Source organism: Biomphalaria glabrata, chromosome 12 (genome assembly GCF_947242115.1).
Source record: "Biomphalaria glabrata chromosome 12, xgBioGlab47.1, whole genome shotgun sequence".
NCBI classification, from domain to species: domain Eukaryota; kingdom Metazoa; phylum Mollusca; class Gastropoda; family Planorbidae; genus Biomphalaria; species Biomphalaria glabrata.
The window spans coordinates 5,034,338-5,056,229 of record NC_074722.1 but is presented as its reverse complement, the minus strand read 5'-3'; the positions used below and the strand labels follow the sequence as shown (position 1 = coordinate 5,056,229).

Below are 21,892 nucleotides of genomic sequence, written 5' to 3'. Positions count from 1 at the left end.
TATAAATCAAATAAGAACATAAAACTAAAATGTTACTTAACCTTGGTTAGGCCAATAATAGAATATGCATCCTCCGTTTGGGACCCCTCAACTCAAGAAAACATTAAGAAACTGGAACAGACACAAAATAGAGCAGTGAGATTCATAACAAACGAATATTCACATTTGACTAGAGTAACACCTTTAGTAAAATCACTAAATTTAGAAAGCCTTCAGGACAGAAGGCTCAAAAGTAAAGTAGCAATCATACATAAAACACTGAACCATAATCTTCAAATACAAAAACAAAATTTAATAAAATACTCTGAAAGACACAAAGATAAAGGCACATTCCTCGTCCCATATGCTAGGACAAATTTGTACAAATACTCCTTCTTCCCTAGTGCTATTAGAGCATGGAATGGGTTGCCTGAGCTAGCCAGGAAAACCAGTGACTTGGCAGAATTTAAGTCATTGGTTAATATGCATGACTAAATGCATGACGCGTAGGACGTAATCATCTTCTTTTTTGAAGTAACGTCTGTATTATATAAGATAAGATAAGGGACAGGTATTCTGTTAATTATTGAATTCTATTGTATTCTACTTTACATAAAACTAGTAGGAATTACGGCTATGTTTTCCAATTTTTTTTTAGCTGCGGCCCTTCAGGTCATAGAAAGTTTTTATGTGGCCCATACACCTTTATAATGAGTTTGATATGCCTTCCATAAACTAACCTATGCGGTTCTCCTGGTACGTGAAAAATAATGGACGATTCCACACCTGTCAACATTGAGTTAAAATTAATCCTATGTGGTGAAAGGAAAACCTGTATATTGGAAATGTAGAAAAATGGACCGTGCGCAGTACCGTTACAGTAGTTTAGCAGAAAATTTTAAAATAAAGTAGACTTTAACTAGCCTAATTTCGACGAGCTTTTCCGCAAACATGCTGTTCCGCAATAGTGACTCTACTTACTATACACGAAATAAGCCAATGTCGCGATTTATGTTTTTATAAGTCAATATGGCTGCCACCATGTTGTAAAATGTAAACAACTCTAACTCAGAACATTTACTGTTAAATTGTTTTGCAATTACTTCACGATTTATTTCCATAACAGCACTGTTATTAAATATACAATATAGGGTAATAGAAGCCGGCGTTTCTAACTTATAATTATGTCTATAAATGAGGCTCAGCAGGTAATTAATCTAAATTTTCTGAGACTAGATCTAGATCGTACGTAGTCGGATACTTAACTTACTAGTCCGTAGTCGTAGAGGCCGGGTAACTTACTAGATCTACTTAGTACTTAGATCTAGTACTGTTTTAACTTTTTAGTTTAAGATGATCGTGACTGAATGATTGCTAGTATTATTAATTATAGATCTAATTATTTAATGATTAAGTATTACTAAGTATTAGGGTCTAGATCTAGAATCTAGTATTAATTTAACAAAAATCATTTATTATTAATGGAGGTAATGATTGTTAATCATCAGTTATTGAGTTAGTAGATACTTTGGTCATAGTTAACTAACTATGTCATGACATCAATTTTTTCATGATCTAGATTAGATCTAAATAGTAAATTGACTGAATCTAATTTATTCTAATCATGATTCAAGTATAATTCAAGATTATCTATTAGATTTCTAGGCTAGAATCTACTAGATCTAAATTCTAAATCAAGTTTACAATTTATTAATCTAAATCTAGGGGTTCTCAACCTGTGGGTTGCGACCCCCTTGGGAGTCGATTGACGATTTGCCAGGGGTCGCCTAAGACCATCAAAAATAAGGATTATTATTGTCTATTCTTCTATTGCTGTGTGTGTCTATTGGGGGGGGGGGGGGGGGGGGTCGCAGCAGAGTGGTATATTGTAAAAAGGGTCGCCGAGCTTAAAAGGTTGAGAACCGCTGCCCTAGCATCTAGTTATCTAGGTCAAGAATGCCCTAGATTCCTAGATTGGCCTAGATCTAGAGTATTCTATAAGACTAGAATCTTGATCTATATTAATATTAGTATCTAATAGAACATTCAACAGTTTTTCTCATGGTGGACAAAGTTGAACACGTTTTTACAAGACTTTACTTGTTTATTAGTTTTTAAAGATAAGTTTAGCTTTACATGTTAAATAAAAGTAAATTATTGATTCAAGGTTCCTTTTTTCTATTATCTAAAGGAAGAGTTAGAAGTCTTAAAGTCTATATATGATGGAGATAGTGCCTTTAAACAGATTAGTGATACAGTCTTTCAATATAAGGTAAATTTGATTTGATAGATTCTATACCTATTTAACAAGAAAATCAGTATTATAGATTGATACTTTGTTAAAATTATTTTTTTGGTTACTGAATTTAAAATACAGCTTTTTTTATTTATTAAATATCTATTTGTACAGCTTAGAATTAGTTTGTAATAACAATCAAGATATATTGAGGTTATCATTGAAGTCATTGATGTTTTTTTTTGGCTCAAGTTTAGGTCTCATTGAGAATGAGTGATGAATGAAACAAACATAAAACAAAGCAAAGATTTTAAAAATCATTTCTGCACGTTTTAGTCAGCTTAGGAGGGGCGGTGGCTGAGTGGTAAAGCAATAGACTTCCAAACCAGAGGGTCCTGAGTTTGAATCCTGGTGAAGACTGGGATTTTTAATTTAAGTATCTTTTTTAAGGTGCATTTGAGTCCACCCAGCCCTAATGAATACCTGACATTAGCTGGGGAAAAGTGAGGGTGGTTAGTTGTTATGCTGGCCACATGACACCCTTGTTAAGTTCATGGGCACAGAGACAGATGACCTTTACATCATCTGTCCTATAGACCGCAAGTTATGAAAGGGAAAAATTTTTTGTCAGCTTACTGCACATACATAGTTTAAATATTTTGTGGTAATTGACTCAGAAAAAACAAATTGCTCAAGTAATAGTGGTAAATGTTCTTTTGAAGAAAAAAAAATTATAATTACAGTATAGTATATTTTTTTTTAATTAACTTATTAAATCCTAATTTTTTTTATTTTACATATTTCATTGTTTCTTCTTAAGTTTGGTGAGGAGGGCAGCTACAAATGTTTCCTGGTTGAAATATCCTGGCCCCCAAACTATCCAGAAGAACTCCCTGTGATAAACATGGAACTTTTTTATAACAGACACGTGTAAGCAGGGATTCAGTGTAATGTGAACATTTAGTAAATGAAGTAGTTACACTGTCATCTTCTGCCTGAACATTCTTTATTTTATTCTATTTAAAACAACACTTTATTATCATAAATGTATTATCTACTGCAAACTCTATCAAAACAAAACAGATTCCTAATATTTATGTTAGGGTTAGGGTTGTAAATGAAGTAGTTACACTGTCATCTTCTGCCTGAACATTCTTTAGTTTATTCTATTTAAAACAACACTTTATTATCATAAATGTATTATCTACTGCAAACTCTATCAAAACAAAACAGATTCCTAATATTTATGTTACGCATTCCCCAGAGTCCCAGTAGTGAAAGAAACTGTAAAGACAGGCTTGACCCATCAGGTAAGTGTGGCTCCAGCGCAGTATTACATATAGCTCATTCACTCTGTCCCTTGCTCTTGAAATTTTTCAGTGTCAGGAGAATCCTGTTGACCATTTTGTTCCTTTTATCTCTACCCTCAAGATGACGTAGTGTTGACCTCTCATTATTTTCTCTCCTAGTTGGTGTACTGTTCTGTTATATTCTATGTAAACACAAAATTGCTATAATGCTTAATTATTGTATAATTATTTTTTTCATCCAGGCCGAAGAACTTTTGGGAATGTCTATGACATTTTCATTGTTTGAGTGGGTCAAAGACAATTTGGAAACATTGTTAGCAGATCAACCCAATGCCCCAGCAGTGTTAACTGTAAGTCTAATGCTTTAAATACTCATAAAATAGTTACAGTTAAGCACCAATACAGTGATAGTCTTGTCATTATTCTTTTCAGTCACATAAGTAGTATTGCTACCAGATAAAAACATTTTGTTCATAAATGTTGTTGTTACCAGTAATCATTTGTTTTATCTATTTTTAGTATTTTATAAGTTCTTGCACCATCCATTTTCATAGTTAAATTACAGCATTATCCTTTCATGCAGTAGAATATACAGGTGCATGAGTATGTGTTTTGGAAAATACACGTTTGTTTGTTTTTTTTATAAATATCAAAAAAAGTTAATTTTTTTAAAAGTTATTTGAAACATGTCTATTACTAGAAATTCATTTTTGGCCATTTAAAAAAACAAATAAGATAGATTTTCAAGATATACCAATCTGAATGCTAATTTATTTAAAATACTTCTGTGATGTAGAACAAAAAAATTATAACGTTTATATTAAATTAAGATTGGTAAAAATTTAGAAAGGCATTCTAAAAAAAACAGTAACGATAGATCTAGATATATATACCAGATGTTGATTTATTTATAGCCCACATGGTGGTTGACCAACAGTCAATAAAAGTAAACATCCCTGTTCATTGTTTCATTGTTCTCTTAAAAACTTGGTCCCTGGTGCTGCTATTCATTTATGTCTAATATGTTGTTCCTTTAAAGCATGTGCTCACTGAATTTAGTTAGTGTAGCTTTTTGCTTGGCAATAGTGCAAATAAAACTTTCCAGCTGTATCTTAATACTTGAGGAAATTACTTAAACCTCAGCTCATTTAGGTAGTTGATTTTCATTTTGTTCTAAGTTGATTTGATGCTGAGTCATTATGTTGAAAAAAATAGCATCTAAAAATTATTTATACACCTACAATTTAATACATTACTAGATAAAAAAAAATAATTGTTAACTAGATAGCCTAATGCTTGAAAGATTATTTGAAATTATGATCTTTTTAATATGGGCCTATTGAAAATGGATTTTTTTTAAACTTATAGCTACAATAAAAGTTTTGAAACAAACCAACATTGACTTTTAGTTACAAATACTGGATTTTTAATAGCTTGGTTTATCTGTTTGTCTCAAATTTAAACCTTGAATTGAAAAAAATACACCCAAATTTTATACTGGTACAGAACATTTTTTTGAGCAACAGTAACAAGAAAAACCCTGCTGATTAATCTAGAATTATAATCTTTATGGCTAAGTGCTCCGCAGCCTTGACTATCAACAAAAAAAAGTTTTCATCTCTGAAATTTCATCTTGAAACTCTTTGTATTTGTTCTCAACACTTACACTCTTTCTATTGGGGATAAAACATCAACTTCTAGAGACATAGCCACATCAATAGAACTTAATTAATGAAAGTCTTTAACATAGAGATGAATGTTGTCAAGACCTTAATGTTTCACAGTGAATTTCTTACCTTCCAGCAACAGGCTCCAGCTGTTGAGGAAGACCCTGAAGACGCCCCTCAGAAAAAGGAGAAGAAAGAGCAAATGACCAAGTCTCAGAAAAGAAGATTGTTTGACCGTTTTGGGGCAACTACTGACCGGCCCAGAGGATGGGATTGGGTAGACATTATAAAACATTTAGCACAGACAGGAAACAAACCAGATTCATAGTGTCCTGAGTGTCTTTGCTTGTAGTGTCTTGTTTTTTGTGTCCTGTCTTGTTTAGTCTTCATTATGTGTAGTCAAAAAAAATAATTTTTATGATTAAATATGTCATTAAATATGTCAATTTTTTGTTTTCCTTTTTACTTGTTTTTTTTTTTTCTGTGGGCTCATCAAAAAAAAAAAAAGATCATTTTGAGTACAACAATTCAATGGGTTTTGTACTAACATTTTTAAACACGATTGTACATAATGAATGTGTACCAGCCTGGTTTGTGCCTTGTGTTTGTTGGGTACATCCCCCCCATTCCAGACAGATACGTTTATTAGACTTACTTAGACCTGAGTTCCTCCAGTGCCGTTCATCAAGCTCTCTCTCCGCAGAGGTCAGTCGTAGGCGACTTCCACAGCCTCTTCCCAGCTGGTGCCTACGGAGTTTCAGTTTTCTAAAAAGGTGTGATGACTTTATATTATCTTTTCACATTCCTACCCTTTATTGGCCTATGGAAACTTTCTTAACTATTAATTAAACACACAGATCTTCTTTGCTTCATTATACACCCCCTCTCCCCTTGTTTGCAAATACTTTAGCCAAGACAATACTTTAAATGGTGATTCTAACAAAGCTGAAATGATTAGATTCACTAAAATTCAATAATTTTGGATTAAATCTTTATTTTCATTACAGATCATTTTAATTGTATAATGGTGGGTTGTTTTTTAGTTCATTAACTCTTTCTCTCCTAACTAACGATACCAACGTTGATTCCACCAGAATGTGGTAAATAATTACGGAGAGAAAGAGTTAATACTAGCCAGAACTTTAAATATTAAGATAAATATAGACATTAAATTATTAAGTCTTTCTTTTGTTCAATCCTTCAATTTATTTTCTAGCTCAAACCAAGCTCTAATAGCAGGCCCTACAAATGTGTTTTATAGATGATTCTTGAACAGTAGACTGGTTTTGTTTTTCAATCGCTATTTCCTTCAGTTGTGAGTTAAACCTCTATATCTGAGAACAATTGACAACAAAAATAAAATACAGAGATTTTTTTAAAAGGCTTCTATCAAGTCATTCTGTCTATCGGTCTGTCTGGTAAAGTGTGTTTGCGCGACATTATTTCTCCCACACCCATTCTCGGGTCAAGCTGAAACTTCGCACAATTGTTCTTTGACATAGACTAGACATATATCAATTTTTAAAAAGTAACCAATTAGACAATTAATTACTTGTAATTTTTTTTTTTTTTTTTATTTAATAGCTACTAGGGAAACTAATGCTTCAGTATTCACATATGTGGCTAAATTTGTTGGGTTTAGTCCCCTTTAAATAATTGTCAACGCTATTCCTCCCTCACGCCATCTCCGACCAAGTTGATACTTTAAACAATTATTTATTGTAAAAACATAAATCAATAAACAAAAATACTCAATTCGTTTATTAATTATTGGTAATTATATATCCAGTCGACTCATCTCCATACGTTTAAAGGCATCATCCATCAACATCACCATCATTCAAGCCTACGCTCCTACATCAACATATGAGGACGAGGCAGTAGAAGAGTTTTATGAACAATTACAGGAAAAAGTCAATAAGGTCCCGAAAAAGGACATCCTTGTTGTACAAGGAGACTAGAATGCCATAGTATGAAGCGACTGCTACCAAACCTGGAAAGGGACATGTGGAAGATACAGTAACCTCTCAACTAATGAACGAGGTCAACGGCTATTAGAATTTGGGAAATACAACAATCTCTTCATGCCACAAAAAAATCGCGTATAACCACATGACACAGTCGTAACGGAGAGCACCAAAACCAAATCGACTATATCATGGTGCAACAGCGTTTTAAGGCAAGCATCCATACGGCCAAAACAAGAAGTTTTCCTGGAGCTGACATTGGAAGCGACCATGACCTTGTTATGATGACTTTCAAATTACAGTTTAAAAAAAAAGGTAACAAAACAAGGACCTACCAGGATCAAATTTGTTAACGCATTTGCATCAATATCTTCCTGTATCTTGCCAATGAGCTCAACGATCTCCGGCTCAATTTCAAATATGTAGGTCTCAGGATCTTCTTCATTGATCAGGGCTTGCCGAAGACGAGTTGTAATCTCCTCATTGCTACCACCAAGCTTCAGACATCGGTAACGAAGTTCCTGCTTAAGCTCGTTAACTAAGATTTGGTCTATTTGTTTCAAGGATGCCATTGAGATCGAATCCTACCCCCTCTTGTTGAGTCAACCTATAATCCCCCTTTCAGACACCAATGTAATAACTTAAGGGAGGCAATTCAACGAGGCAACGATATTTATTTACATTAGGACATCACACATACAAAAAAACCAACGTCTGCCTTGAACAGAGCAACATCATGATCTCTAGACTTGGGCGGAACTTGTTTTCGTCTTTTACTAATATCAATATTCTTCTCTGTCTAGTCTCTAATAGTGCGCAATTTCTACACTATCTTGGATGGCGGTGTGTATGGCAAGGTTATAACAATATATATATATATATTGAATCCACAATGCCGTCATGATTCCAAACTGCATGGTTTATGTTTGATTATCTTGTTGAATTGTTTCCGCGGGCTTTGTTTTTCAATGAAAAAACATTACTAACAATTTCACATCTCTAGAAAAGTTAAGTCGTCTTAGTGATCAAATATTCATTTGTAGTTTCACCACATTTATTGCACGAAACTTATATGTGAGACTAGTTCCATCTAAGACTGAGCTTTGGTTAAACGGGCCACCGACCTGCATATTTCAGATTTGCTTCTTTAGTTTTGCACTTTTTGTTGTCTACGTTTGCAATTGTTTGGACGATGTGTAAAAGTCTGTAAAAATACATGACAGAATTTCTTGCTGGTTTTCTGGTAGATAAAAATGTTGCACGATGCATTGATTGCCTCGATTATATGAACAAACGCCGCATAGAAAAAGAACAAATTTTGTTGAGATTCACCGGCATTGAATTCTGGGAAGGCCGCCATGCAGAAGGAACACAGTGACCCGGGAAGGTTGCAGACGATATACAACAATGCAACGAAGACAACTCTTCTAGAGGCACGAGTTTCTTTCGACACTTCTTGTCTGTCTGACCGCATGGTGGACTTCTTTTTCCACGCACGTGATTCATTTAGTTTTAGAATGAGGACAGCAGTGCAAATGACCACAATGACAAACGATCCATTGTAAAACGCTACATTTAATGAATTTGAAATGATGTTAATAGTTCCTTTGCTGGCCACAAACTCCGTGCTGATCAGACTCATATTTTTGCTTGGAAACCATTTCCATGTGAAACGAGCAGGCACGTAGATGGGGACTACACACAGAGCCGTGAAGATGTATAAGGTCACGAGAATGGCCTTGACCCTTCTCGGAGTGAGAAGGAGCTTGACCTTGAGAGGTATAGTCATGGAGAGATATCTTTCAAAGGTCAAGTACGCCGTAATCATTCCACTGACCCGAGTGAAGTAGAATTTGGGCCAGCCACCAGTTAGATACTGAACACTGCGGGAATCGATGATGATATTAGAGTCCGCGAAAAGAGGGTTGTAGCAGATGCCCATCCACAGCAAAGACAGAAGGCAACCCATGTCTGCGATGGTGATGGCGAAGAACGACACGTTGATGGTGTTTTTGAAGCCCATGGTCCAGAAAACTTTCAGACAGGCCGCGTTGGTCAGTAAACCGAAGCCACTGATGCCGTCATACATGGCACTTTTCATGACCACCGACACCACAGCGAGGAGCTCGTCGCTTACAATTTTGTAGTTGGCAGATGGGAGGCCATTTTGTCCTTCAGTGATATTTTTGCTAACATTGAGAGCCATTTTTTTCGAGTGCTCGCGTCTTTGTAAGTAATACGTCTTTAAATTAAGCTTACATACTTAAATGAAGACACGTTGCTTTGATGTTCTTATAAGCATATTGTATATACCAAAAATAAGTTCATGATGAAGATTTATACATTGTCTCTTAAACAGCTATTGATTAGCAGCACCAATAAGAGTTACTAAGGTTTCATGAATATAACGCATATGAAATATTATCGAATGTTAAATTTTAAGTTTGTTAAATTGTTATTAAATATTTGTTAGAAAGTTAAATATAGGCGTACATGTACATTGAATCTATTTCTTGAGAATTTTAATGAACATAATTTCTTACTGTTGTTTGCTTACTCTGACATTTTGGTCTAACTATACAGAATCTAGATTTTTTAAAAAAGGATTTTGATAATGTTAATGATAATTTAGCAAGAAAAAAAATGTTTCCAAAGAATACTTCAGCTCATAATATACTCTCTCCTCGAACACAACCAAAGCTACTCATTTCATGAGCTTTCTGGTCGTCATTTATGTTAATCAGGAACACAAACTTTTGCTAAGTCTTTTTTTTTTTCTGGCTGATTAGGGCAGCCCATTCAATTCTCTAAGTCTAATGGCACTAGGGAAGAAGGAGCACTTGTAGTAATAGGTCCTAGCATATATATGGCTCTTTCTGTCTCGGAAGACAATGGATGCACCCAGATGAGTCACTGGCTTTGGATTCGTCTTGAGACGGGGCACAATCTGGAGTGACTGATCAAGCCAATTCTAAATCGGCAAATTATGAAATGTGCCTTTACCTTTCTGTCTATCTGAGTATTTTGTTAGTTGTTTTTTTCGATTTCAAAATTATGGTTAAGTATTTTATGTTTTATTGCTACTTTTCTTTATATTATTCTGTCCTGATTAAGTGTCTCTAAATGTAGTGATTTTACTAATGAGGTTTAGTTTTATAGAAAGCTCTTGAGGCTTTATTCTAGATGCAGCCATAATAATGATAATATAAATACATTTATTACGTTCAGTCACGATGCTTCACGATCTTATAGTTGAAACAGCGAAAGACTAGCTTCAGAAATAGACTCATTCCAATGTTCACATCTGCTACTTTTTTTTCTATAAACTAAAGTCAGTCCAACTTTTCAATGTTGAGATTGCAGGTACCGCCTGAAATCCAATCACCCTAAAAAAAAAAATCGTTTATAAACCAAGATTTTAAATACTGTAGATCTCTCGTGTCTTCAGAAAAGTGACACATAACCTAAACTCCTTTGCTGTAATTCAAAGGCAAGCCAGCAACGCGGATCGACAAAAATCATATGTGTCTGGACAGCTAATGCTAAAACAATTATCCAGATATTGATCTATAAAAAAAAAACCTGCATCCAATGAGCAACAAATCAGTCCACATATATATGCCCGTGTGCATATTATCTCTAATTTCTAATGTTAATTGATTCCATCATTTCCACAGTGGATTTAATGAACCGTGACGTAAATTATACTAGAAGCTAACGGTGAACACACAAAATAGGAATGAGATATTTGACTATTATTATAGTATCAATATTTATCTTAATTACTTAAGCAATTTAGCCTTTTTGGAAATACCCAATTTATAGGTTAAGTCGATATAGAAACGTGATTGAACAGAAAAGTTGACGACCTAATTGAAAGATATTTTAACTAATAATCTTTGCAGAAATGGAAGTTGTTGAAAGCTTAATTTGTTTGGATGACTGTGATTGGCACGACTTTCAGACAACGGAAAGTACATATCAGATTACACCTAAATCAATTCTGTTATAAATGGTATTTTGTTTCAATCTAAAAATAAATGTTAAAAGATACTTCTTAAAATTAATACATTTTACGTATCTAAGTGCATCAACTTGCGTTGTATAATCTTGTGTGGAATATGGTCCATGTTGTTTTTTTATAAATTTGAACAGGATCTGCCCTCACGGAATAAATAGTTGTAAGAATGGCTTCTAGACTCTAAAATATAAGACGGACTTCGCATAAATAATAGATTATAAATAGTTGTAAGAATGGCTTATAGACTCCAAAATATAAGACGGACTTCGCATAAATAATAGATTATAAATAGTTGTAAGAATGACTTATAGACTCCAAAATATAAGACGGACTTCGCATAAATAATAGATTATAAATAGTTGTAAGAATGGCTTATAGACTCCAAAATATAAGACGGACTACGCATAAATAATAGATTATAAATAGTTGTAAGAATGGCTTATAGACTCCAAAATATAAGACGGACTTCGCATAAATAATAGATTATAAATAGTTGTAATAATGGCTTATAGACTCTAAAATATAAGACGGACTTCGCATAAATAATAGATTGATCATTCTCCGTATGTCTGAAGATTTTAGGTCTAAATAACTGACATCGCAACCGTTGCGTAGCAAGGTACCCGTGGGCCCGGGTTCAGAAATACGTCGTTGGGCGCCCCCCCCCTCCCATGGTAAGTTGAGTGTGACTGAATCCAAACTGAGCAATACTGTATCTAATGTAAGAGTACCTGTCCAAGAAAACAAGACAGACATAAGACACGAAGATACACAAAGTACACATGATCCTCGTGGAGTAAATAGAACGAGGTTCTCAAACTTTGAAGATCTGCTCTGCACATGATCTGCCTCTTCAGAAGCCTGCCTGTTCTTCTCTGAGTCTCTCATCTACAGACTGTTGAAGTCGATATGTGCGATAGGTTAACAACCTGTCCATGGAAAAAAATACTATTACATAAACCAGGGCAAAAAAAAAATTAAAAACCTTTATGATGGTATCACCTGCCAAGTAGCCCACTGTGGCAAGCTGTCAGAGGAATTTCCAGTCATAACAAGAGTCAAACAGGGATGTTTTCTTTCACCACTCCTGCTCCTTCTACTATTGGATTGGGTCACAAAAGAAGCCTACTCTAATTCAGGAAAAAGCTGGGAGATCTGGAATTCTCTGATGACATAGCCTTATTATCACACAGACTACAGGATATGCAAGAAAAGGTCACAGCTTTAATTGAAGTATGAAAAAGAGTTGGACTAAAAATAAACCACCAAAAAACAAAAGTACTTAAAAAAAACAACAAACAAATTGGAGACATAGAACTGGATTCTCATTTATTTGTTCATTGATAGGCTATATACCCGATGTAGTTCATGAATTATGAATTCATCGTCACAAATTTACAAGCATTTGCGCGTGGACAGAACGAGATTTGGTTTTTAATGCTCATCATAAAATTGGAATACCTTAGACTTCTGAATGCACGCAATTCGAAATTGTTCATAGTTCATGACCATTTGGTTGTCCATTGTTTCCTGTTGCAGATTCAAGAAGGTCCTCACTTGTGATTGCATCCCATACTAGGATGTCTTTGAACTTGCAATTACTTTGGAAGTCAGTGTCTTAAGTTACTTTGAAGCCAAAAGTCTTGCGACACACTCAGAGTTAGACAACAGACATTTGCTGTTGGGGGTGTGTCCAGGAGTGTCATCTGACTACGTGCTTGAGGCTAGGATTCAAAGCACTTCAAATAGGCCATCAGAGTACCATTAGTATCCCTTTGTTTTAATGGTTTATTCAGATTATATATTCACTTCTGATGGATGCTAGAGTGTGTATTTATTATTATTTAATTTTAATACTAAGAAAAGAAATTATAGAAACAAATTTGTATGAAGAAAATCTTCATAATAATTTTAAAGACATATTTCAACATCTCTAGTGCGACTGTTATTTAGATCGCTGCAAATGTTTCAGAAGATAGTGTCTTATGTATATTGACAGTAATATTGGAACATTTTTCCTCAAAACAAAATTGTTGTGAAAATTATGAGCTAATAAAGGGATGGAATTCGACTATGATGAAATAATTCTCGATATAAGTGAATTTCCTATCAACGTAACATTTATTGATGTATTTGAAGTAATATGTGAGTGTTTCATTGTGTAGAAGAGAAATAACTGTTTAACAAAAACAAATGAAAACAAATTTAAACAGTAGAGTATTTTTTGATTGTTTACATATTAGTTATTACTATAATTATTATTATTATTGTTACTATTATTATTGTTATTATTATTATTGTTATTATTAAAATCAAATACCTTACAATTTAGTATCCGTATGTTTAAAAAATATAAGTTACCTTCTTTTTATGAATTTTAATTTTTGTAACTATTTTGCTCTTTCATAAATATACTAGATGAACAATTAAGTATACCATTATTCAAAGCAAAATTATTTAAGAATATGAAATATTTTTACAGTCAACACATTAAACTAGTAAAATAAAAGAGTAATTAAAAAAAAAACGTTAAAAAAGACATTACCTCTTTTAATATAACTTATAGAGCGGTCATTTTGTTCTTTATAACGTATGGATTTTAGGCTCTATGGGAATTAGTACTACTACTGTTAGATGTGTTACTGGCCTGTTAGATGTGTTACTGGCCTGTTAGATGTGTTATGTTGAGAAGTGTCTTCAAAAGGCCTGTTAGAGAGAGAGTCGTAACATTATATTCAAGGGAGGCAGCTCTACGAGGGTTAACAATTTAGATCAGGGGTTCTCAACCTGTGGGTCGCGACCCTCTTGGGGGTCGATTGACGATTTGCCAGGGGTCGCCAAAGACCGTCGAAAATATGGATTGTTATTGTCTATTCTTCTATTGCTGTATGTGTGTGTAATGGGGGGGGGTCGCAGCAGAGTGGGGGATTGTAAAAAGGGGTCGCCGAGCATAAAAGGTTGAGAACCGCTGAATTAGATGATAATTATTTGTTTATATTTATTTATATGTGATGTGACATGACGCCGCTTATGTTACTCCATCGTCGCCACCACAAGGTCACAGTCCGTGTCGCTGTCCATCCAGGGTGTCCAGAGAACGGTTGCCTTGAAAGAAACACCAGGGATGCCTTCCACTCGCAGGAATGACCCTTTCACTGTTTCTCAGACAACTTCCTGACAACCCGCACAGAGCACATACACACACACACACTTCTCATCTGGCGATGACCTCTTTCGTAACTTTAGGCAGAGAGAGCCACACGAGTTCTCTCCGGGGCGTATTCCTGAGGGAACTTGGGAGTGGGGGGGGGGGGGATATATATATCATGGTCTCTCTCTTGACCTTGCCGATCCAATGTCTCGCATTACATTTATTTGCAGCAGCTGCCGCTGTTGATAGTAGGCCTACCAAATGGCAGGGCTGGCGTTAGATAATTGGAGGCTCTAGTCGACGTGAATTTGGTGGCCCCAAATAAAATTTTAAAAGTTGAAAAGAAACAACAAAAAAATAAATAAATAAAATTACACAATTTATAAAAACTTACCTGTTACATCTAAATCGACAAATAGCTGAAATTCATTCATCGCAATTTCCATACTTTGAGACAGACTAGAAAACATAAGAGTCAAAGTGCTCAACTAAGTTTGTGATCTGATACAATTTTCGCAATTTTTTTTAAATAGGCCTATAAATTTTTTAAATTTAATTTAACGGGGTTAACTCAACGATGGTATCGTTAATTAGGAGAGAAAGAGTTAACTTAAAATATGTCGAACGAGAAGATGTGGACATTCATGAATAGTAAGGAACGAGGGCCAAGTATTATGTCTCCATTTTTCAGTCAAATATTTACACATTTAATTTGATAAACTAATTGCGTAACAGCTGTGTAGCAGATGCCCATTCACAACAAAAGACAGAAGACAACCCCATGTCTGCAATAGTGTTTTTGATACCTATTGTCCAGGCCGCGTTGGTCAGCAAACCAAAGCCACTGAAGCCGTCATACATGGCACTTAAATGTAAGACACATTTCCTTATGGATAATAAAGATTATTAACTCTTTCTCTCCGTAATTATTTAACACATTCAAGTGGAATCAACGTTGGTATCGTCAGTAAGGAGAGAAAGAGTTAATACTATTATTATTAAAACCTTGAGACGCGTGTGGTAATTTAGCCTCAGTGCACTCACTGTAATACATCTCAGCCGTTTAAGGGTTAAGACATCAAATGCCGCATGCTATAAGTACTATTAAAACGATAATGTCACGATGAGACGCGCTGTTTTACCATAAAGTAGATAAAATCGTGCAAGAAAAGCTTCAGAAATTTAGCCTAATCACTTCGACCCTAACTTCCAGCATCGCTGTGATGATCTTCCAATCCAGCTTTTCAGGCGATCTTTCAATCCAGCTTTTCAGATGATCTTCCAGTCCAACTTTTCAATGTTATAGGAGATTTTCGGTTACCTCAGTTCATCCGGAAAATTGTTTACCATACTGTAGATCATTGATGCATAACGTATGACTTTCCGGTACTACAATGACACGCAAGGAACACAGATCGACTAATCAGAAATAGGTAACAACATAATTTCAGAATTGTCGGGATATTGATTAGGAAACCAAAGACTGTTGCCGCCGCAAAGTAATCAAACTCCACAGCGGTAATTTTTTTTTTTCTTTTTTTTTTTCTTCTTTCTTTTTTTTTTTTTTAAAGGAATACTAAATTATACTGGAAGCAGATCTTCTTCTTCTTCTTAAAACTGTCAGGTAGAGTTGAACCTTCGACTCATGAAACTCTAGGCCAGCAAAAGTGAACAAGAGCTCCCTCTCACCGGTCTGAATGAGAACAGTGTACACTGTTTTGTCTGGCGGGTGGGTCAAACTCGTGGCAAGAAGCAGCGTACACTAAAACCCCCGCCATTTTCCTTTTCTATACCAGGCTAACCGTGCGGGACACGCCATTTATGTAACGGCCCCTTGAGGAACAGCGCCTGGATTGTGACAAGGTTGTGGGAGCTCTCGCACCCTCTAAGGCACCCCCACGGGAGTCTTGTTTTGCTACCCTTTAGCCCAGTGGTCTTCAACCTTTTTTGGCCTACCGCCCCCTTTTCGAATTTTTTCTTTATAAAAAATCCGCCTGCGCCCCCCTCTAAGAAAAACAGTTATAAAGAAGCGTGAGAAGGCAAATTTGAGCAAAATATCATCTATCTATTAATTGTTATGCTGTCAATGACACTTAACCCGCTTGGGAGACGACCGCATGCCAAAGGCGATTGTTGTGAACTCCTTGGCCTATGACTGACGAGCTTTGAGGAGGACTGAGTTACAGAGGTGCCCCCCTCCCCGGTGAACGCTATAAAGATTTATTCATTTCGCTCTCACTGACATAGAGGAAAGTACCTGGCAACATTCTCTGGCAGCAGATAGCCTCTGAGAGAAACAGTTCGAGAGCTCTTACAAAAACTGCGGGACTAACATTTGATACTCAAAGAAAAGCCATTATTGAAGACAGGCGCAAAAGACGGAAAGAAAACTTAAATAGAACACCAGCATACAAAGGCTTTGTCTGCATAAAATTCGGAAAATATGTAGGTCGCAGTTGGGTTTGCGTAGTTATGTGAAACTCTGGACTCAGCCGTAATCTTCGGAATTAAAGGCAAAAAACAGGCAATATTATCATTATGGAAAAACTTATGTCAAATAATTTGCAGTGATTACACACAAAAATTAATTGTAAAGACTTTCTTTCAAATCCTAAGAATAGTCTCCGTTTAAATTTTTGACTATTAGGGCCTACTGTTTTTAGGTTTAATTGTAAATATAGTTTTATTTTTTAATATAAATATTATTATTGCTGAATTCACTACAAAATGAAATTAAGCTAACCTTGTGCTTCCTGCAGTCTGACAATATTAGAAATTTCAAGCTTTAAGTTAGCCAAGGCAAGGCGAAGGTCTTCTCTAGTCGCTACATCCTGTCTATTTCTTTGCTTATTCATTAACTTTGTTACGCACTAAATCTAGGTTAACCATGTAGGTTTACTGAACAGCTAAAACATAATTCCTATTTCGACCACAGTTTTGGAATTTTACTGAAACATTTAAATGCAGCCACATCTCTGTTGTGCCTCCGGGACGTAGCTAGGAATCTCCATTGTTTGGGGGGGCCAGGGGGCTTGACATCTTTGGGGGCCGCTACATTTTGCGTAATATTTAATTTAATTAATTTAAAAAGCACTAATTTGCCCCCCCCCTTTAAATGGGGGCCCGGTGGATTTTCAAATCTCCCCCCTCCCCCCACCCTAGCTACGCCAAGGTGTGCCTCCTATGTTTACCTTCTTTTTACTGAAGACATAGTTTTGTAAATCTATTTTTTCATGCAACTCAATTTGAACGCCAGTAACAGATGTTTAATAATTGTCATTTATATATATATATATATATATATATATATATATATATATATATATATATATTTAATTTTAGAAGCGAATCTTAATTTTTTCATAGAGCATTGTTATGTAAATTGCATAGATATCGGTGTCCTTGGGCAGTAATTCATTTGTCAACAAACAAGTTATGTGAGAGTGTAAAACCCTTTAAAATAGATTTAATATCTCGATAAAAGAGAAAATGATATTATCAATAAAAGTCAATCTCTTTCCTAGCAGTCGGAGGTTCGTTTCATTCACTTGTGTTAGATGCCTACCATGTAAAACATTTTTTTAGCCTGCTTTAAGTCATCGCCAAACGTTGAATCTTCCCGTTTCTCAAAAAAAAAATTATTATTATTTAAGAGCTTTAAAAAATGAGCCATAACAATTAACAAACTCCTTTCGAAATCCAGCGAACTTCAGTTTACAACAAGTCTAACACCTTTTTCATCATTTGTTTTACAAAACTGTTGAAAGATGCGCTTAATTTCGGCATGGGTTTGTATTTTATTTACAGTTTTATAATTAAATTCAAATATAAATGAAATTGCGGGCTAAACTTTTCTTGTGTATCATAACTCACAATGTGAATAGTAAATAGATTTGTTGTTTATTCTATATTACCTATAAAGTCATTGTAGCGTCCAACCACTGATGGTTTCCTATATGTCCTCAGAAGCTACATAACTAGATAATTTTGAAATAATATTTCATCTCTAACAGAAAAAAAAAGTATTTTTGTGTTACATATGTTTTAAAATAAATTTAGTTTTAATCAATTTTTAACATTATAAGAATTTTCAAAAAGCTATGCATTTTTCTAAGAAGCCATTAAAACATATCCTGCTTTGCCGTTTTTTGTTTTTAATATTGTTTTAATTGTAGATTTTTATAATTGTTCATGAGTATTCTTAAATTATTTTTGGATATCGCTATATGTTCGTGAAGCCGACTTGGTTTCATAACCTCATCTGAAAATGCGATCAAAGTAGAACATACTTTTTTCTAGTGGAAATTCACTAAATCTCAATACCAGTGAGATTTCGTAACAACATTTTATCAATGTTTTTTGTTTTTAAAAAGTTAAATTATTGTATTAAATGTTACCTGTATTGTTGTTTTTTTTTTTTTTTTTGGAATTTACTATATTAACATATGTAGATAAAATAAACTATAATCTAAAAGGCGTATTACCTACTTTGTTTATCAAATCTTAAACGTTTATACGCGCAAGGACAATAAATACTCTCCGATCACAGCAAAAGAGTAAGAATTTAAAAATAGAAAATGGGATTCCCGAACTCAATTTCTAACGCTGTTTCTGTTCTTAAATTAGAAGCAAGTTATTTATAATTTGTCTATATTTAGTTTCCAAGCTTTAATGTTGAAGAATTGTTTAATTTGTTTTGTTTCAGAGCACCTTAAATTTCTTCTTTCCGCCTTTATGCCCAGCGCCCCCTTACCGCCCCATTTTGTGCTCAGCGCCCCCCTACCGCCCCTTTGGCTCTCAGCGCCCCCCAAAGTCTCGAAAACGCCCCCTTGGGGGCGATATCGCCCCCGTTGAAGACCACTGCAGTTTAGCCTAATCGTTTCCTCCTACGATCGTTTCCACCCGGGCGCCACTATGAGGCAAGGTAGCATGCCGGGACTGGAAGCAGAGAAGCAATAGATTTGACCATTAATACTGTGTCAAAGATACAATTGTGCTGTAAGTATTGATCAATTAATGAACAGAAAAATTAACAAACTCGTAAAAAAAAATCTTTGCAGAAAATAAAAATTTAACTAAAAATATTAAAGCTTTATTTGTTTTTTCTATGCACAAGCTACATATTAATTTATAAAAGACTCCTTGTTAAGTCAATATCATACATTTTTATATATGCTGATTGAACTTTGCGTCGATCCGCATTTAAAAGAAAATATTTGATTGACAAAGATTTGCTCTTGCTGAAGTAACAGTTGTTCCCCTTTCAGACCTTGCGATCTATAGGGCAGATGATGTAAAAGTCATCTGTTTCTGAGGCACACAGTTAACGAGGGTATCATGTGGCCAGCACAACGACCTACCGTCTTTACTTTTCCTCAGCTTATCTCAGGTACCCATTAGAGCTGGGTGGACACAGAGGTGCTCAAAGATCCTGAAATTAGAAATCCCAGTCTTTACCAAGATTCGAACCCGGGACCTCGATTCGGAAGCCAAACGCGTTACCGCACAGCCACTGCGCCTCCGACATTGCAGTAGTAGTTTTGTTTAAATCTATTCCTACTTTTTGTTAAATTAACAAACTAAACATTAAAACTGTATTTGTCATTAGTCAATATGAGACTTGAACCTACGACAATAACGTTAATAACATGACGCTCTAACAACTTAGCTGAGAAGGCATACCTCTATGTGCAAACTTTCAGCTTGGAATGAATGATTCAAAAAAGTAAAAAAAAAGGTAATGTTTCCCCTTTCAGGCCTTACGATCTATGTTAAAGTCATCTGTTTCTTTGGCCAATAGTCATCGAGCATGGTGTTATGTGGCCAGCACAACGATCAACCGCCTTTACTTCCCCAACTAAAGTCAGGTACCCATTAGAGTTGGGTGGACATAGGGGCGCCCTAAAAATCCTGTAATTCAAAATCCCAGTCTTCACTGGTATTAGAATCCAGGACCTCAGTGTCGTGCGCATCTTGCTTGGTATTTTCTTTTGAGCACCATAAGGTTTCGTGAGTTTCTGTTCCTAAGGGTGCGCTTTGTTGTCATGACGTCTTGGCCTTTGTTGGGGTTGTGCTGACTTTGCTGAGTTGCGTTCTTTGATGTTTTCTTCCCCAGTATTGGGGACGCAGGCTTGGGACTCTGTCGTAGACATGCCTCTGATTCACAGTGTTGTTTGATATGGCCCGTGCACCTATGGCATTGGGTGTAGGCTGTGTCGTGATTGAATTATGGCACCGAGTTTAAGGTGTGATATATGTCGTGTCATAATATGTATAACTTGTGTTTCCTTTGTAAATACTATTGACTTTTATTTATCACTCATGTCATACTATTTCATACATTCATTAAATTGTTAAACGTACAATCTTGTTGTTAACTAATGTACATTCACTTACGTTGTCATTAATATTGTTCACGTTGAACAACTGTTGGTATTCACTACATGTTCAGTTGAATAACCTTTACTCAATGTTAGCAAGCCACGGTTCTTACGCTAGTATTATTAGTCTTGTTTGCAATGTTCAGGTTGGGGAGTTCGGGACCGTGTATCATACCTTAACTAAACTGTTATCCCACCCTGACACTCAGGTTCGGAAGCCAAGCGCTTAACCATTCGACCACCGCGCCCCCCGAATGATTCAAAGCTCCAGCTTATTTCAAGACATTCCATCTGTCTGGTACAAATCTTGTACACGTCAGTTCTCCCAGTTTCTAATCTCGGATCAAATTAAAACGTTTCGCAATTATTCATTGTCGATGGCAAAAAACGAATCAATCAAAAAAATTAACGCATTATTTAATCAATAAGTCTTAAAAATTATAATTTTGTTTTATATGGAAAAGATACTAAATTGGCGACGTATGACCCGTCACAATAATCCCAGTAATGTAGAGAATGAGGTCGTTCGTTAGAAATGTTTAACTAGCTAGCCTAAGAGATATTAGTAATAATTATTATTGAATGACTGCTCTATATGTTTTAAATATTTTTGGTAAAGCTAATTTGCATCAAGCTACTCACTCTTCTTTTAAAATTAAATTCATACAATGATGAAAGAATAATACAGAGATAATGAGTCAAGGGAGTTAGCACTTATGTTGAATTAGTTTTTGTCAGAGATGGTTCAACAAACAAAAAGCAAAGTATAAAAATGCTATCATAGGCGTAAAACCGCAAAATCACTGCCATATATCTCAATACTACAAGGTTTAAGTAGTTTTTTCTAAATAAAACAAAATTATTTAATTACTACTAATTAACTAATTGTTGTTGTTGTTGTTTTAAATTGATCATCGATGATGAATGATTTTGTATAGTCCGGATCTCATTAGAGAATGGAAAGTGGGAGAAAAAGAGTGTACGAAATGTGTATCGAACAGACTGACAGACAGACAAAAAATATCTTTGGGAGAATCGAGACAAAAGCATTATGGGTACTTCGTCAAAAGGAAGCACTCTTTCCAAATGACGTTTTTGGATATTTATCAATATCTTTTTCCGAAGAAGGTCCATAGCTATTAGTTCTGTAAATATCATACCTGGCTTTATTAAATGCATCG

At 35.1% G+C, this 21,892-nt stretch overlaps 2 protein-coding genes across 2 annotated transcripts; one reads left to right on the top strand and one right to left on the bottom strand.

Moving 5' to 3' along the window:
- The first annotated feature begins 984 nt into the window (after nucleotides 1–984).
- On the top strand, nucleotides 985–5,648 carry LOC106068465 (RWD domain-containing protein 4-like). The gene is made up of 6 exons (XM_056007286.1): nucleotides 985–1,187; nucleotides 2,171–2,251; nucleotides 3,036–3,145; nucleotides 3,480–3,525; nucleotides 3,768–3,875; nucleotides 5,329–5,648. Exons 1-6 carry the CDS (start codon nucleotides 1,164–1,166, stop codon nucleotides 5,518–5,520), a joined length of 561 nt encoding a protein of 186 aa, XP_055863261.1. The 5' UTR covers nucleotides 985–1,163; the 3' UTR covers nucleotides 5,521–5,648.
- Nucleotides 5,649–7,707: 2,059 nt separating this feature from the next.
- LOC106068466 (uncharacterized) lies at nucleotides 7,708–9,392 on the bottom strand. The gene has a single exon (XM_013227831.2). The coding sequence runs from the start codon at nucleotides 9,363–9,365 to the stop codon at nucleotides 8,307–8,309; it is 1,059 nt and encodes a 352-aa protein (XP_013083285.2). The 5' UTR covers nucleotides 9,366–9,392; the 3' UTR covers nucleotides 7,708–8,306.
- Between the last annotated feature and the right edge of the window lie 12,500 nt (nucleotides 9,393–21,892).